The 17885-nt window shown below is 39.5% G+C and overlaps 1 protein-coding gene across 2 annotated transcripts in view; it reads right to left on the bottom strand.

Annotated features, from left to right (window-relative positions):
• Nucleotides 1–17885, bottom strand: part of tmprss4a (transmembrane serine protease 4a) — a 60821-nt gene that overhangs the window by 17731 nt on the left and 25205 nt on the right. For both annotated transcript variants that reach the window (XM_061972940.2, XM_061972939.2), the window contains exons 2-7: nt 16830–16881; nt 16579–16722; nt 12855–13007; nt 9351–9477; nt 9154–9273; nt 4936–4979 (exon numbers count right to left, since the gene is read on the bottom strand). In XM_061972940.2, coding sequence (XP_061828924.1) covers nt 4936–4979; nt 9154–9273; nt 9351–9477; nt 12855–13007; nt 16579–16690 — 556 coding nt within the window. In that variant the 5' untranslated portion in view covers nt 16691–16722; nt 16830–16881. The remainder of the gene's footprint in view (nt 1–4935; nt 4980–9153; nt 9274–9350; nt 9478–12854; nt 13008–16578; nt 16723–16829; nt 16882–17885) is intronic.

Here is a 17885-nt window from a genome sequence, read left to right as displayed (position 1 = left end):
TATAGTACATTTTGTAAAACATGAGGACATACTCCCCAAACCTGTATAATAAATATATATACTTTAATTAATCAGTATTAATACTACTACTACTACTACTACTACTAATAATAATAATAAAAATAATAATAATTATCCCCCCATAGCAATTATTTATTTTATTTTGTATATAGCATGATAATAATAAAATAAAATAATGAAATCAATAATGATAAGAATTATACGTATTATTATCCTATGATATAAAAGCAAATAACTAAGTCTTATTAAAGGTAAAAAAAAACAATGTCATTAACAGCTGTGGTTGTAGACAACTTCCTGGTGTAAGTTTAATTATTTCCTTAAAATGACATTACAGTGGTTCCTCGGTTTTCACTAATCTCTGCCAAAAACTCAGACAATAATCAAATCAAATGATGAGCCATTTTTCTCTTTGGAAATCATGTAAATCCAATAAATATGTTCCAGAGACCCACAAATAATAACAGAAAATACATTTCATATAGATAATTATAATTTTACATGCAGAAAACAATGAAATACAAGTGAATGAGAATGGATTACATTAACATTACTTTTATCTTTACCGTAGACTCTTGTTGGTAAGGATTGAGTTGAACCACGTGGCAGCCACCTCCGTACTTTGCTCCAAGTTCTTTTTTTAATTCAATAGTTTGTCTCCCGTTCTTTCTCAAAGCGCTGAAACACAGCTTTCTTTGGCCTCATGGTTTCTTATTTTGAAGTTTCAAGTCAGTACTTAACTTACCAATGCGTGGGATTCTTAGTTTGGGCACTCAATTGCATGCAAGGATTTGCAAATCATTGTATTCCGTTTATATTTACATCTAACACAATTTCCCAACTCATATGGAAACGGGGTTTGTAGTTTGTTAACTGCAATATTTGCCCATAGGATAACCAAGGTATACGAAAACGTGGGGAAATGTATGATGGAAATGTACCTCCACAACACCTGAATCCTATGAAAAACAGGGGCAAACGTAAACTGAGTACCACTTTAGCTGAATTCTCATGGCATTGAGTCGATCGCGACTGGACTGCTCAGATTTTCTCGAAGTTGTCCGACTAGCTCAGTTGTTGCGCAAAACTCATGCGTGTTACACTTGCTGTACTGTTGTTTACAACACATTCAACAGCTGTATTAATGCTGACTGGGCAGTTTGTTCCTTACTACTATTACAATATTGGTTGCTTTGCTGCCGTGTTGTCCTTAGGGATGGGTAATTTTCACATTTGAATCAAGACAGAACAAATTCCCAGCAATACTGGTACTAAACACTACGGATTTTTGGTACATTTGAATGTGTTCAAGTGTGTTACTAAATGTTAATTGTTTAAAAAAAACTAGTTTTTCAAAGTTAAATATTTAGCACTGTGCTAAGCTGTCCAGTGGTTATATCTTGTTAAGTCTCTTTTGCAAGTATTAAAAAGTAGCCTTTGCATGCAGTTGCAATTCCAAGACCTTAGAGGGCAGTAGTGTATAGACATTGGTGTGTTACCTTAGCCAGTAAGTAGTCTTTGTCATTAAGTTGAATGTGCCAGTCTTTTCATTGATCACTACAAAGTGTTTAAACTGTAAGTATTGTACTTATTACACACCAGATGTTTGATTGTAACAAGCACCTTAGTTGTAGTTTCGATGACCAAATTTGAAGGTGTTGAAATCCACATGTAAAATTGATCATGCTAATCAATGTAGCATGTATATGGCAAATTCAATGGAAATTAGCATCGAGCTGGCGCATTTTGAAAAGCGGAGCCTTACTGCATTTTTGAAGACCTTTTTCTTGCAACGTTTGCATGGAAATTGCGACATTACATAGAGGCAGTCTGACTCACTACGTTTCCATGCACTAAATTAGTCTGATTTCTCAAATAGTTCGTTTTTTTTTGTATTTTCACTCCTGCGTTTGACGTCCAAGTGTCCATGCACTTTCTCTAATGCAATTATTAGTCATATATCAGGTGCCTCCCGTACACTGGAGGCCGCTTATTTCATTTTAGCGCAGTTAAATTAATTCCTTTTCTGGTTGACCTATGACATCATACTAGGCATCTGCGAATCCTTACAACTTGTTTTAAGTAATCCTCTGTAATATTGGCACAGATGACAAATATTACGTCTCTAATGACTATGCTGATGTTGAATAGCAGACAGCATCAAAAAATGATCTTGGATTGCGCTACGAAGATGACACTACTACCAAGAATGTATCGGGGTAGATGCAGTTTCAAAGCAGAGATGGACCGACAGAAGAGTTTTTTCGAAGGAATTTTCGGATGAAGAATCATGAAACCAAAAATTTTGAGTGTCTCGAAATTCATTCATAAGGCTCTGCCGATTGATGGAAGGAGTTTTTAAATCCGAAGGAAAAGACTGTTCGTGCTCCGACTGAAACTGTTCCAGATGAAGTTTGCAAGGTTCTGAACTATCTTGCCAGTTGTGTGGAATACAGAGCTATTGCTAATCAGTTTGGAGTGCACAAATGCAGCGTGAAGAGGTTTGCGTACACTTTACTATTCGCCTTTGATATACCTGCTTCATTGTCTTTCATCTCATTCGTATTTTGTTCGGAAGTCTGAATTAAATTAATTATTTTACATTTCCTTAGCTACCTTCTTAAATAAATCTGTTTGTTTTTCCTTCCATCAATGCACTTCAAAATGTTCTGTTCTTTTAATTTGAGAAGCAAATAAAAAGTATCCGCCTCATTACAACTGTTGCTACATTTCTATTGAATGGTATTTGCTTCCGGATCGTATCCTGCGTGTTGAAACTGGCGCATGCGCGACACGAAGGGTTCTCTCCGGCCGCACACACCCCCTCTCGAGATCTGGTTTCCAATCGTATAATCCAGGTGTGTTTGTCTGACTTTTCAAAAACTAAATACAATCGGATTAAGGTGTTTCCATGGGCTGTAGGAGGCTTATTTAGAGCCGAACTGTTTGGGAAATCAGACTAAATTAGTGCATGGACACGTACTGACTGAGTCTTCTCTGAGTGCTTGTTTCCTGGCCAAGGGCTTAAGTCGGTGCTGAATCTGCAACCGGATGTGAGGTCACATGCAACAAAGGTATCGGAATAGGGCACCATTTGATTGTACGTGAATCAATACCCGGTAGGATTGACAGACTTTGGTCGGCACTTATAAAAGTACCCCAATCAGTACCTATCCCAGTTGTACAAAACACAATGCTTGATCATGTGTTCAAAACGAGCTACATTTTTCTTTCCACCTCCTCATGTATTCCAAATCATCATTTAAAGGGGAACATTATCACCAGACCTATGTAAGCGTCAATATATACCTTGATGTTGCAGAAAAAAGACCATATATTTTTTTAACCGATTTCCGAACTCTAAATGGGTGAATTTTGGCGAATTAAACGCATTTCTATTATTCGCTCTTGGAGCGATGACGTCACAACGTGACATCACATCGGGAAGCAATCCGCCATTTTCTCACTTTCGTCGGTGTGTTGTCGAAGGGTGTAACAACACGAACAGGGACGGATTCAAGTTGCACCAGTGGCCCAAAGATGCGAAAGTGGCAAGAAATTGGACGTTTGTTCCGCACACTTTACCGACGAAAGCTATGCTACGACAGAGATGGCAAGAATGTGTGGATATCCTGCGACACTCAAAGCAGATGCATTTCCAACGATAAAGTCAAAGAAATCTTCCGCCAGACCCCCATTGAATCTGCCGGAGTGTGTGAGCAATTCAGGGACAAAGGTCCTCGGTAGCACGGCAAGCAATGGCGGCAGTTTGTTCCCGCAGACGAGCGAGCTAAACCCCCTGGATGTCTTGGCTCACACCGTCCCGAAGATTATCAAGAGAAGAATATCGAACCTAGCTTCCCTGGCCTGCTGACATGAGGGTATGTCTACAGAATATATTAATTGATGAAAATTGGGCTGTCTGCACTCTCAAAGAGCATGGTGTTGCCAAATGTATTTCATATGCTGTAAACCTAGTTCATAGTTGCTAGTTTCCTTTAATGCCAAACAAACACATACCAATCGTTGGTTAGAAGGCGATCGCCGAATTCGTCCTCGCTTTCTCCCGTGTCGCTGGCTGTCGTGTCGTTTTCGTCGGTTTCGCTTGCATACGGTTCAAACCGCTATGCCTCAATAGCTTCAGTTTCTTCTTCAATTTCGTTTTCGCTACCTGCCTCCACACTACAACCATCCGTTTCAATACATTCGTAATCTGTTGAATCGCTTAAGCCGCTGAAATCCGAGTCTGAATCCGAGCTAATGTCGCTATAGCTTGCTGTTCTTTCCGCCATGTTTGTTTGTGTTGGCTTCACTATGTGACGTCACAGGAAAATGGACGGGTGGTTAAAATCAGGCACTTTGAAGCTTTTTTTAGGGATATTGCGTGATGGGTAAAATTTTGAAAAAAACTTCGAAAAATATAATAAGCCACTGGAAACTGATTTTTAATGGTTTTAACAATTCTGAAATTGTGATAATGTTCCCCTTTAAGCAAAACATAAATAAATAATTTTTTAGAAATAATGAGCTTTCATCGCCTGCTTCTCAATTTTGCCCAGTCTTCTTTGTGTTTTAGGTCAATAAACAAGCTTTGCGTTGCATTATATATATATATTCTAGAATAAATGCTATTTTTTTAGCTGGCTCAAAGCAATGTTCATTATGAAGACCCAACCAAATTACGCCTCATTGTTAATTGTTCAATCCGACAAAGCAGAGCAAGTTTACCTGGTTTATTTTAATCCATTAACATGTTTCTTTTTCCTGTGTATGCTTACGGCTTCGCAGCCAACAGCATGTGCGGGCTTGTCTGCGTCAAACCGGTCGCACAACTACACGTTATCTAGTCAATCTTGCAAAAAAGCCGTAAACACCACAAGCTCCAGCGATTGCTTCTCTATAAATAGAACCTACCTGAACAGGACAAAGAAACCACAGCTCCGGATGTGCATCTAGCCCTGCAGGATGGAAGAACACTGTTTTAGAGCGATAAATCATCAACGTCAGAGTGGGTAAAATGCTGATGTTGACCTCACTTCACCCCTAAATTATTAAATATTACTTAAAACTGTGAGACTTTTCATACTTTAGGAATAGAAAATAGAAACTAAAGGGGGAATTACATAAGGAGTCTAAAAACTGCAAGCGAAAACAATGTTAAACCATTGAAAGAGGTAAAAAGGATAAACCACTACAATATAATGACAAGAGTAGCCTAAATCCCTATACTCCAAATGCATTAGTCAGGGGTTGGGCTGCACACCTTAGGTGTTCGTAAATAATATTAATCAACTAAACAGGTGATTTTTGGGGACAGTTTAGACCGCGAGTTTCAGTTGCAAAAAACATTCATGTTGTTTCCTCGGTGGGCAGATTTGAAAGCTACCCATGTGTTATGTGCCAGTCATCATGCAATAGTTTTTTCTTGCATGGACAAAATGTGGGTTGCAGAAAGTGAATGTGTGATATTTTTTTCATATCCAAGTGTGTTGATTTACTTTAAAAACAAACAAACAAACAAAAAACCCACTGGTGTGGAGGAAAAGAGCATTTTTGAAAACATCTGGTTTTGTTTTTGTTCGTTTCCTGCTTGAAGAGTTCTATTTTTCGACAGCCTGAGAGTCCCTAAATGAGAGTAGAGAAACTAAGGGGAGATGCTATGGGAAAGAGCCACTTTATGCGCACGCTGAGATGGTTGTTGCGATTGTTGATCAATCATCTCCTCGTCATCTTTTTAACACCTTGTGAGAAAGCTACAGTATTTTATATTATTTTGTAACCTCAGTCGGGATGCCGGTAGACAAGGACAATTTGTGGGGAGTCTTCCACAGACTCCGAGAGAGTTCGTAAGTCTGAGAAATGCCACTGAGGAGCATGCCTTGTTTTTCTAACAATTGTCAGTTCGGAGTCGGACTGTGTTATCATGTATCTTTAATGTGTTATTTGGTACTGACATGGTTTAATATTTAAAAAAGTGTAATTTTTCAGTTGTGTACAGTTAAATTATTGCTACTTTTGGTGGTATTCTGGCACTCTTTGTCATGTCTTTGTAATCATGTTTTGTTTTAGTCATGTCATGTTTTGTTTTGTTTAGTTATTGGACTCTTTAGTTTCTGGCTTTTCACTCCCTTGTCTTGTTTACATAGTTACCCATTAGTTTCACCTGTTCCACGTTTGGACTCATTGTGCACTCTTGTTTGTCACCATAGCAACCCATTAGTTTTCACCTGCCCTCACGACTCACGCACCTGTCTTTAATCATGTCACTATTATTTAAGCTTCCAGTTGCCAGGCTGTCTGTCTGGCGAAATCATACCCCTGTCACACTCTGTTTACCTCTGCGTACTTCATGCCCTGTCCAAGTAAGTTTTTTTGATTCATGTCACAGTTAGCGACTTTTGTTCATGTCCTTAGTTTTTTGCCCACGTGCAAGTATTGGTTTCATTTGTCAAGTTTGTACTTCCGCCTTGTGCGCACCTTTAGTTTGTTCTTTTTGTCATAGTAAAATTAAATATGTCTTCACCTTCACGCCATGCCTGGTCCAAATGTTCATTTGCACCACTGGAGAACAAACCACGCCATAGTCCAAGTCTTGACACTCTTAGTAAAACATGGTTAGCCCAATGCATCCTATAGATACCACTGTGGCCTCCTCGGGAGACAAAAAGGGTAGTAATGCCAAGAAATAATGCGTTTTTGCACCTTGGAAGACACACTTCTCTAGGTTGGATCCTACCTGGGCTGGCTAGTGTGCGGGTCGAGAGTCTGTCACCTGTGGTTTAGACATAGCCCTAAACACAGCTATGTGAACCACTACACTGCCAATGTCCAAAGCACAAAGGTACATAGGATGCCCATCAATCACTTTTTAAGTTGATCAGGAACGAAGATGTCTCTGTCATTTTGATACTTCTCTAGAGCAGTGATTTTCAACCACGGGACACCAGATATTGTCTGGTGTGTCGTGGGAAATTACGCAACTTCACCTAATTGGTCCAAAAAATATTTTTTTGCAAATCAATAATTATAATCTGCAAATACTGTGCCGTTCCTTAGTGTCGGTGCTGTGTAGAACTCGGCTGTAGAACTGTGATCCCAATATGCAGACCACAGCGTGGATTGATTGATTGATTGTTTGAAACTTTTATTAGTACGTTGCACAGTGAAGTACAAATTCCGTACAATTGACCACTAAATGGTAACACCCGAATACGTTTTTCAACTTGTTTAAGTCGGGGTCCACTTAAATTGATTCATGATACAGATATATACTATTTTCATAATATAGTCATCACACAAGATAATCATCACAGTATATAAATTGAATTATTTACATTATTTACAATCCGGGGTGTGGGATATGGAGGGGGTGGGGTTACGTTTGGTTGCAGGTAAAAAGGTATGTAACGCTTCAGCCAAAAATGAACAAAAGGGAAAGGAAAAGGCAATGAAGCATAGGGATGGCTATGTAAAACGACAGTAACACTGAACTGGCTACAAAGTAAACAGAAACAGAATGCTGGACGACAGCAAAAACTTGCAGCGTGTGGAGCAGAGACGGCGTACACAAAGTACATCCGTACATGACATGACAATCAACAATGTCCCCACAATGAAGAATAGCAACAACTTCAATAGCCTGGCTTGCTAACATAAAGCAGGTGCGGGGAATAGCGCTCAAAGGAAGACATGAAACTGCTACAAGAAAACACCAAAATAACAGCACAAGACAAGAACTAAAGCACTACACACAAGAAAACACCAACAAACTCAAAATAAGGCACGAGGAGGACCTGGTGGAGTTTCATTTTTTAACGTTTACTGCTGGTGGTGTGCCTTCGGATTTTTAAATAAAAAAAATGTGCCTTGCCTCAAAAAAGGTTGAATAACACTGCTCTAGAGGAATGTCTAGAGTAGGACGGGAATTCATATGGTCCCATTCGTCTCGGTTTACCTGACACATGAAACGTGATGCATTGGCAGGTTGCACTACCCACTGTAGCCGCCAGATGGCAGTAGAGTGTGGAATAACTTAAAATGTGGTTTGTGGAATTTCCAACTTTGACCAGTTGCTATAAAAAAGTGCCACTTTCCATCATGTACAGCCGACTGCATTGCAAAACGACTAACCCCCCCTCTTCCTGTCACTGCAGATCAGACCTGGGCAAATTAAGGCCCGGGGGCCACAAGCGGCCCGTTGAGTTTTTCAATCTGGCCCGCCGAACATTCCCAAATATTTTTTTTAGATCTTTAAGATGGAAACTGTAGTTGCCATTATGATGTGCAGTGATGTTTTCCAATGACCGTAAGTCTTCAACTATACCAGGGGTCAGCAACCCGCGGCTCTTTAGCGCCACCCTCGTGGCTCTCTGGAGCTTTTAAAAAAATGTATGAACAATGGAAAAAGAGGAGGGGAAAAACATTTATTTTTTGTTTTAATATGGTTTATGTAGGAGGACAAATATGACACAAGCCTCCCTAATAGTTACAAAGCACACTGTTTATATTAAACATGCTTCACTGATTCGAGTATTTGGCGAGCGCCGTTTTGTCCTACTAATTTTGGCGGTTCTTGAACTCACCTTAGTTTGTTTACATGTATAACTTTCTCCGACTTTCTAGGACGTGTTTTATTCCACTTCTTTTCTTTACTATATCAGGTATATCAGATTATAGGTGGGTTTATTTTGTATCCTTCGCGTTCATATTTCACTGTTTGTTGCATTTGTGTTGCGTTTCACTTGATTGTAAAATATGTCGATCGAAAGGGGGTGTGACGTTCCTATTTTGTCAATATTCAGTGTTTTATCGTTCATAGAAACATTTAAAATTCCATTACGTTTTTTAAGGCAGTCTGTCATTACGTTTTCAGCATTCAATCAGACATTATTGTGAGGTTTTGTATTAGTGTTCCTAAAAATAGATATACCGGCCCCCAGACACATTTTTGTCTCTAAATGTGGCCCCCGAGTCAAAATAATTGCCCAAGCCTGCTGTAGATCCACCCAGGAACGGGGCCATATGAATCTCTTCCCTACCGTATAACTCCTTTACAATGTCTTCTACTATCAATTCCTGTTTGTTCACCAAGGCTTTTGTCCCTTTCAATTTTAGGACACACGTGTCACTCACCGGTCGACTGTAGCCTGATGAACAGGAGTGCTAGCCGCCGCCGACCTGAGTGCAGTGAACGGTCCAGATCTCAGGTTAGCTAATAACGTGTTCACAGGAACAGCAGTGCTACCAGGGTCACTGCCAACGAAGAAAGGACACGGTCTTAAAGATGTTATGTGAGGTTACGGTTCAGTATTCTGTCCCGAATAACTCACTCTGTGTAACCCAGCTGTTTGCACGCCGTTTGTGTGTGCTGCTGAGTCCAGCCTTCGCTGCACAAGCTCCTCCACCCTGAGCTGGGATTGTACACTTGCAGGACACTCTGGCGGGTCATGAGGCGCACTGAAATGAGAATTACTGACGAGAGTGAACGATTGAAAAAAAAAAAAAGTCATTTCAAAGTTGTGAGGACCTAACCAGGTGTGTTGCACCGAATTCTGGGCCTCCATTCTACCCTAATTACAAACCTTGTTTCCATATGAGTTGGGAAATTGTGTTAGATGTAAATATAAACGGAATACAATGATTTGCAAATCCTTTTCAACCCATATTCAGTTGAATGCACTACAAAGACAACATGTTTGATGTTCAAACTCTTAAACTTTATTTTTTTTTTGCAAATAATAATTAACTTAGAATTTCATGGCTGCAACACGTGCCAAAGTAGTTGGGAAAGGGCATGTTCACCACTGTGTTACATGGCCTTTCCTTTTAACAACACTCAGTAAACGTTTGGGAACTGAGGAGACACATTTTTGAAGCTTCTCAGGTGGAATTCTTTCCCATTCTTGCTTGATGTACATCTTAAGTTGTTCAACAGTCCGGGGTCTCCGTTGTGGTATTTTAGGCTTCATAATGCGCCACACATTTTCAATGGGAGACAGGTCTGGACTACAGGCAGGCCAGTCTAGTACCCGCACTCTTTTACTATGAAGCCACGTTGATGTAACACGTGGCTTGGCATTATCTTGCTGAAATAAGCAGGGGCGTCCATGGTAACGTTGCTTGGATGGCAACATATGTTGCTCCAAAACCTGTATGTACCTTTAAGCATTAATGGCGCCTTCACAGATGTGTAAGTTACCCATGTCTTGGGCACTAATACACCCCCATACCATCACAGATGCTGGCTTTTCAACTTTGCGCCTATAACAATCCGGTTGGTTCTTTTCCTCTTTGGTCAGGAGGACACGACATCCACAGTTTCCAAAAACAATTTGAAATGTGGACTCGTCAGACCACAGAACACTTTTCCACTTTGTATCAGTCCATCTTAGATGAGCTCAGGCCCAGCGAAGCCGACGGCATTTCTGGGTGTTGTTGATAAACGGTTTTCGCCTTGCGTAGGAGAGTTTTAACTTGCACTTACTGATGTAGCGACCAACTGTAGTTACTGACAGTGGGTTTCTGAAGTGTTCCTGAGCCCATGTGGTGATATCCTTTACACACTGATGTCGCTTGTTGATGCAGTACAGCCTGAGGGATCGAAGGTCACGGGCTTAGCTGCTTACGTGCAGTGATTTCTCCAGATTCTCTGAACCCTTTGATGATATTACGGACCGTAGATGGTGAAATCCCTAAATTCCTTGCAATAGCTGGTTGAGAAAGGTTTTTCTTAAACTGTTCAACAACTTGCTCACACATTTGTTGACAAAGTGGTGACCCTCGCCCCATCCTTGTTTGGGAATGACTGAGCATTTCATGGAATCTACTTTTATACCCAATCATGGCACCCACTTGTTCCCAATTTGCCTGTTCACCTGTGGGATGTTCCAAATAAGTGTTTGATGAGCATTCCTCAACTTTATCAGTATTTATTGCCACCTTTCCCAACTTCTTTGTCACGTGTTGCAGCCATGAAATTCTAAGTTAATTATTATTTGCAAAAAAAAAAAAAGTTTATCAGTTTGAACATCAAATATCTTGTCTTTGTAGTGCATTCAACTGAATATGGGTTGAAAATGATTTGCAAATCATTGTATTCCGTTTATATTTACATCTAACACAATTTCCCAACTCATATGGAAACGGGGTTTGTACATGAATACAAATAGACGGAGTAGACAGATAAATGGTAAAAGAAACCAGATTTTTGGGAGTATTAATAGATGATAAAATGAACTGGAAATCTCATACACAAAATATACAACATAAGGTGGTAAAAAACATTTCAATAATGAATAAAGCAAAATACGTCCTGGGCCAAAAATCACTTCATATTCTCTACTGCTCGCTAGTGTTACCATATCTGAGTTATTGTGCAGAAATATGGGGAAATAACTACAAATGTGCGCTACATTCGTTAACCGTGTTACAAAAAAGATCAATTAGATAGATAATGTTGGATATAGAGAACATACAAACCCTTTATTTATTGAGTCAACTAAAGAGGAGAAATATAACCTTAGAGGAAAATGTAATTCAAAACATTTGTATGCACGTACAACACTTAGAACCCTTCGCATATCAGTATGTGAAATTAAATTATGGAATGGATTAAGTAAAGAAGTTAAACATTGTGCTGATATGATCCAGTTTAAGAGGTTGTTCAAATGAATAGTGCTTACAAAGTACAAAGAAGAAGAATTATGAGAAATATTTCCAACCTTATTGGAAATAAGATATTCTTCATCTCAGTATGTTAATAATGACTGAATTAATTAATTAAATATTACAAAACTGTTGTGTATACTAATTCATAGATGTTATTTTATTATATAAAAAGGTCAGTAAATGATTCTATATATTTGTAAACGCTCTGAAGTGGGAAAGGGGTAGGATTAAATAAGCTTTGCTTCTTCCTACTCCTTTTCGGACATGATGTAAAGTGAATGATATGAAATTGCGTGATGTATTATGCTGTAAGTGTGTTCATGTTTGAAATAAACCAAAGAAAGAAAGAAAGAAAGAAAGAAAGTGAAACATATTTATTATATTTTCACCTTTCTTCAAGTCAACTCATCCTGGTTCCAAAACGCTGATGATGTGTGTGAATGTTTAAAGGTGAGCTTTGATGACGTGAAATGTTCAAATCTAGGTTTGCTGCTCTCCAGGAGGAACGGACCATTTTGTATTTGTGTTAGGGGTATCAGTAGACACCCCTAAATAATTTAATATGTATTAATATTTAAAAAGTACAATAATATTTTTTTTAATTACAATTAGATTATTATTAGTGAATGACCCGGGGGTAAAAGTGTCCCCCCGTCTTTAAAATATAATCAAGGGTCTGTGAACTCACCACAGTTATAAGCCAATGAGATGCGAAAGTGAAACCAGGTGGAACGAACCATTTTTTGCATTTTTGATAGTGGTTGTAGGTAGTATATTCTAAATAATATACAACAAAATTCAGCTTAAAGCACAAAGTGAAACCCAGACAAAATGCGCACATAAAAACCAACAACCACTAAAAAATAAAAACAAGTCCATTCCTATACACTAAAATATGCCTAAAAATATGCTGTGATAATACAATATACAATTTCTGTATTCTGTCTGATACATTCTTAATATGATTCAAGCAACCTTATTATTGGACTTTCACAGCTGTACTGATTTTATATTTACACTTATGATGTTTTTTTTTTTATATATAGTTAAACGAAAGAAAAAAACATCTTCAAACTTTACAAAAGCCCACCCTGTGCTTGGGGTCCCAGTACAACATCCTCACTTACAACCCCACTCCGACACCCCGAAGCCCAGCTCAAATTTACCTGGAAATGTAGTGTTGATTTTGATGCTCGATAAACAGGTTTTTTCATCTTCTCCCCCTGTGCAATCATCCGTTCCGTCACAGGCTTTATCTAACGAGATGAACTTAAACGACCTGGTGCAGAAGAAGTACTTGCTGTCTATCAGCTGCTTAACTGCAAGAAGAAGGAGAGATACATTAGGAGGATACAATCATGCGCAGCTCGATGAACTCGCCCATCTATTCCCTGAGGCTTCGCTACACATCTTAAAATAAGGCCCGGAGTTCTGCCAACTATTCGTCAGTCCGCTAGAGACGTGGGGGATGTCATTTTTATTATTCTGTTTTTCTTCAGCGTGTAGGCTAACCATGATGTTGCTGTTTAAAGATGACTGGAATTTTTAGCGCTGTAGCTCACATAGCTACCGCTTGTGTCTTCCTGTCCCACTTCCTTCTATTATGTTGGACAAGTGCAATGTTACAATGTGAATGTCAACAAAGGATAATGTGCACAAAAGTGCTTCTTGAAGACACACAGGTGTGGACAAACACAGTTCATTCACATTAACACAGTGTTTTTCAACCTTTTCTGAGCCAAGGCACATTTTTTTCATTGAAAAAAATCCCAAGGCACACCACCAGCAGAAAACATAAAAAAATGAAACTAAGCAGCAGATATTGACAGTAAAAGGTCGTTCTCGCAATTGTTGGATATGAATTCAAACCATAACCAACCATGCATCACTATTGCTCTTGTCTCAAAGTAGGTGTACTGTCACCACCTGTCACATCACGCCGTGACTTATTTGGATTTTTTTGGGGTGTTTTCCTGTGTGTAGTGTTTTAGTTCTTGTCTTGCGCTCCTATTTTGGTGTTGATTGTCATGGCATGTTCGGATGTACTTTGTGGACGCCGTCTGCTCCACACACTGTAAGTCTTTGCTGTCGTCCAGCATTCTGTTTTTGTTTACTTTGCAGCCAGTTCAGTTTTAGCTTCGTTTTGCTTCAATGCCTTTTCTTACCGGCACTCGCCTTTGGTTTATTTTCGGTTTAAGCATTAGATACCTTTTTACCTGCAAACCATCGTCGTCGTTCCCGACATCTACAAAGTAATTAGCTACCTGCTGCCACCTACTGATATGGAAGAGTATTACCGTATTTTTCGGACTGTAAGTCGCAGTTTTTTTCATAGTTTGGCCGGGGGTGCGACTTATACTCAGGAGCGACTTATGTGTGAAGTTATTAACACATTACCGTAAAATATCAAATAATATTATTTAGCTCATTCACGTAAGAGACTAGACGTATAAGATTTCATGGGATTTAGCGATTAGGAGTGACAGATTGTTTGTTAAACGTATAACATTTTCTATATGTTATAGTTATTTGAATGACTCTTACATAATATGTTACGTTAACATACCAGGCACGTTCTCAGTTGGTTATTTATGCCTCATATAACGTACACTTATTCAGCCTGTTGTTCACTATTCTTTATTTATTTTAAATTGCCTTTCAAATGTCTATTCTTGGTGTTGGGTTTTATCAAATAAATTTCCCCAAAAAATGCGACTTATACTCCAGTGCGACTTATATATGTTTTTTTCCTTCTTTATTATGCATTTTTGGCCGGTGCGACTTATACTCTGGCGCGACTTATACTCCGAAAAATACGGTACTCGGTTACTCTGCCCAGCTCTAGACAGCACCGACACTCAACAGCGGCACATTTGCGGATTATAATTACTGGTTTGTAAAAAAATATTTTGAACCCAATTAGGTGAAATGACATTATCTCCCACGGCACACCAGACTGAATCTCACGGCACAGTGGTTGAAAAACACTGCATTAACAAATGCAAAACACAGTGCATCTTAATGGCTCACTAAAAGCACTTGTAAAACGAATTACTAGAGATGGATCGATTATGGGCGCGGAAATTTGCATCACAACATCAGCAGATACAATAATAAACCAGTATTTACTGACGGCGTTTCTGGGTGTTGTTGATAAACGGTTTTCGCCTTGCAAAGGAAAGTTTTAACTTGCACTTACAGATGTAGCGACCAACTGTAGTTACTGACAGTGGGTTTCTGAAGTGTTCCTGAGCCCATGTGGTGATATCCTTTACACACTGATATCGCTTGTTGATGCAGTACAGCCTGAGAGATCGAAGGTCACGGGCTTAGCTGCTTACGTGCAGTGATTTCTCCAGATTCTCTGAACCCTTTGATGATATTACGGACCGTAGATGGTGAAATCCCTAAATTCCTTTCAATAGCTGGTTGAGAAAGGTTTTTCTTAAACTGTTCAACAATTTGCTCACGCATTTGTTGACAAAGTGGTGACCCTCGCCCCATCCTTGTTTGTGAATGACTTAGCATTTCATGGAATCTATTTTTTATACCCAATCATGGCACCCACCTGTTCCCAATTTGCCTGTTCACCTGTGGGATGTTCCAAATAAGTGTTTGATGAGCATTCCTTGACTTTATCAGTATTTATTGCCACCTTTCCCAACTTCTTTGTCACGTGTTGCTGGCATCAAATTCTAAAGTTAATGATTATTTGCAAAAAAAAAAAACGTTTATCAGTTTGAACATCAAATATGTTGTCTTTGTAGCATATTCAACTGAATATGGGTTGAAAATGATTTGCAAATCATTGTATTCCGTTTATATTTACATCTAACACAATGTCCCAACTCATATGGAAACGGGGTTTGTATGAAAAACCTTAATGGAGGTGGTTTTTTTAAGGGCTTTATCGACAGAATAGAGCAGCTCCCATACGCTCCATTGTAATAAATGTGTATATATATATATATATATATATATATATATATATATATATATATAGCGCGGCCCCTGGTCAAATTTTTTTAACCCAATACGGCCCCCGGGTCAAAAAGTTTGGGCACCCCTGCTCATGAGGAAACTTGACAATGTATTCAATCTATCAACTGCTATACAATTGAGTAGATAGCGAGTTATTGTGATGTAGGGAAATTTCATATTTTTTACCAATTTTTCCTGGCGAGGACATATTTTGAATTGCAAATGTTGATGTTCCTCTTAGACACACATAAAAAAAGGTGTTTGTGAAATCCCCTGATGTTTTTTTTTGGTGCTAAACTAACCACCAAAGGCATGCACCTGGGCATAGGTTGATTGGCAACACTAAATGGACCCTAGTGTGTGAATGTGAGTGTGAATGTTGTCTGTCTATCTGTGTTGGCCCTGTGATGAGGTGGCGACTTGTCCAGGGTGTACCCCGCCTTCCGCCCGATTGTAACTGGGATAGGCTGCAGCACCTCCTGCGACCCCGAAAGGGATAAGCGCTAGTAAATGGATGGATGGACAAACATCAAGGCTACAGTATTATGTGACATCTGGGACAAAAAATATGAAAAAAAATACTACAATGTGGGGCCTCTAAAGAGTGGTGATATTGTTGCATTCATGCTTAAATCTGGTCTTTGTTGACAGAATCATCACTTCTCTGTGGCACAAACGATGGAAAGGGAAGAAGCAAGAACATAACATGCTGGATGTTCTCCATTGTTGCCCTGTGTTTACTGCGCCATCTTCCTCTTATTGGCGTGTTGCACTAGCCGGATGTCACAATATTTATATAACTGTCGCCATCTGTCGTACACACCCCATGGTGAAAAGGCCATCCAAGTATGAGCTGTACCACTTTGTGGAAATTTTGCTGAAGATAGAATGTTTTATCTTTTCACTCACTAAAGTAAGCAGCAGTGGCCAGTATTCCCAGCAGCACCACAACTGCCGCCACAGTTAACAACACCTTCTTCCTCTTAGATGCCTTCTCTTTCTGAGACTTTGGGGCCGTCATGGGCTTTCTGTGGCGGCCTGGCCGTGGAACCCCTGCAGGTTGAGTAAAAATGTGCCAAATTGAATATGCAGTACTGCAGTTTTTTTTAATGCAGCATTCTACTCAAATTCCAACAGAGTACAGCCAATGAGTTGTTTACCTGTGTGTGTCGGGTTCAACGGACGTGTGCTTTCTTCAGCCTGCTGACCAGTCTATGGGCAGAATAACGACAAGGGGTGAGCACACAAAAACAATTTCTTTGTAATTGCCATTTGCTGCCATAACCTTTTGGAACAGACAATATGGTAATACTTAAACATACGGTAGGTAGTGAACAAACTATCAGTAATAGTTAAGACAAAGAGAAGGCATAACATTAAGGCCAGTGTATCTTTTGGTCATTGAAATTTCAATTCCATTCCAAATAACGTGCTCAATAGCGTGTGCAAATTATAAAATTGTGTGTGCTATTAGTGGGTGTGTTGCGGGTAATCTACTATGACTGCATGTACAATTGATAATTAAAGCTGCGAGCAGCATTGAACGAGGTCTCGCCCCTGTTGCACCGCAGTGTTTATACAGGTCGACTAGCACAAATGACGCTTGCGGTCACGTTCGTTCTTCCGATGTCCCGACCCACCACCAAAAATTTCAGGAAGTTCGGAGAATGTGCATGAGTTAAGTATCCGTCTTTGATCACCTAAAGTGCAGAAATGACAGATTGCCGATTGCTTTGGACAGTTTTTGCCGCTAGGTTTCGCCCACTACAAGTGGTTTGAAACAGGTACTGACCCATCGGGCACTTCAGTGTGTCATCATTATCATTAGTACCACATAAGATCAAGATCAGAATTTGTGGAGCCGAGTTGTTAACGTTTCATGAGTTGTGGCGAACCACCGAAGCAATGTTTGGCGCCATGCCACGCCCACATCTTATGACATAGGCATAATTTGTCTGCAATTTATCATCGCCTATATGCGTAGTATCTGTAATTTGAACTGTGACCCATTTGGCCAAAGTCCCTTGGAGAAGTTTGTTAAAGTATGACCTCTATATGGCAGACAAAAACCAAGATGGCCGACTTCCTGTTCGTTTTCAGATATGGGTTCTTGAGACTTTTATGCGCGTCCCGTCATGATAGACGTTTCCTGCGATTTTCGTGTGGATACGTGAAACAGATAGGAGAGGCTGATTTTTTTTTCAGATTTTAAAGGT

This window comes from Nerophis lumbriciformis, linkage group LG17 (genome assembly GCF_033978685.3).
Source record: "Nerophis lumbriciformis linkage group LG17, RoL_Nlum_v2.1, whole genome shotgun sequence".
NCBI lineage: Eukaryota > Metazoa > Chordata > Actinopteri > Syngnathiformes > Syngnathidae > Nerophis > Nerophis lumbriciformis.
The sequence above is the reverse complement of the archived record's forward strand: the minus strand, read 5'-3'. Positions and strand labels throughout refer to the sequence as shown.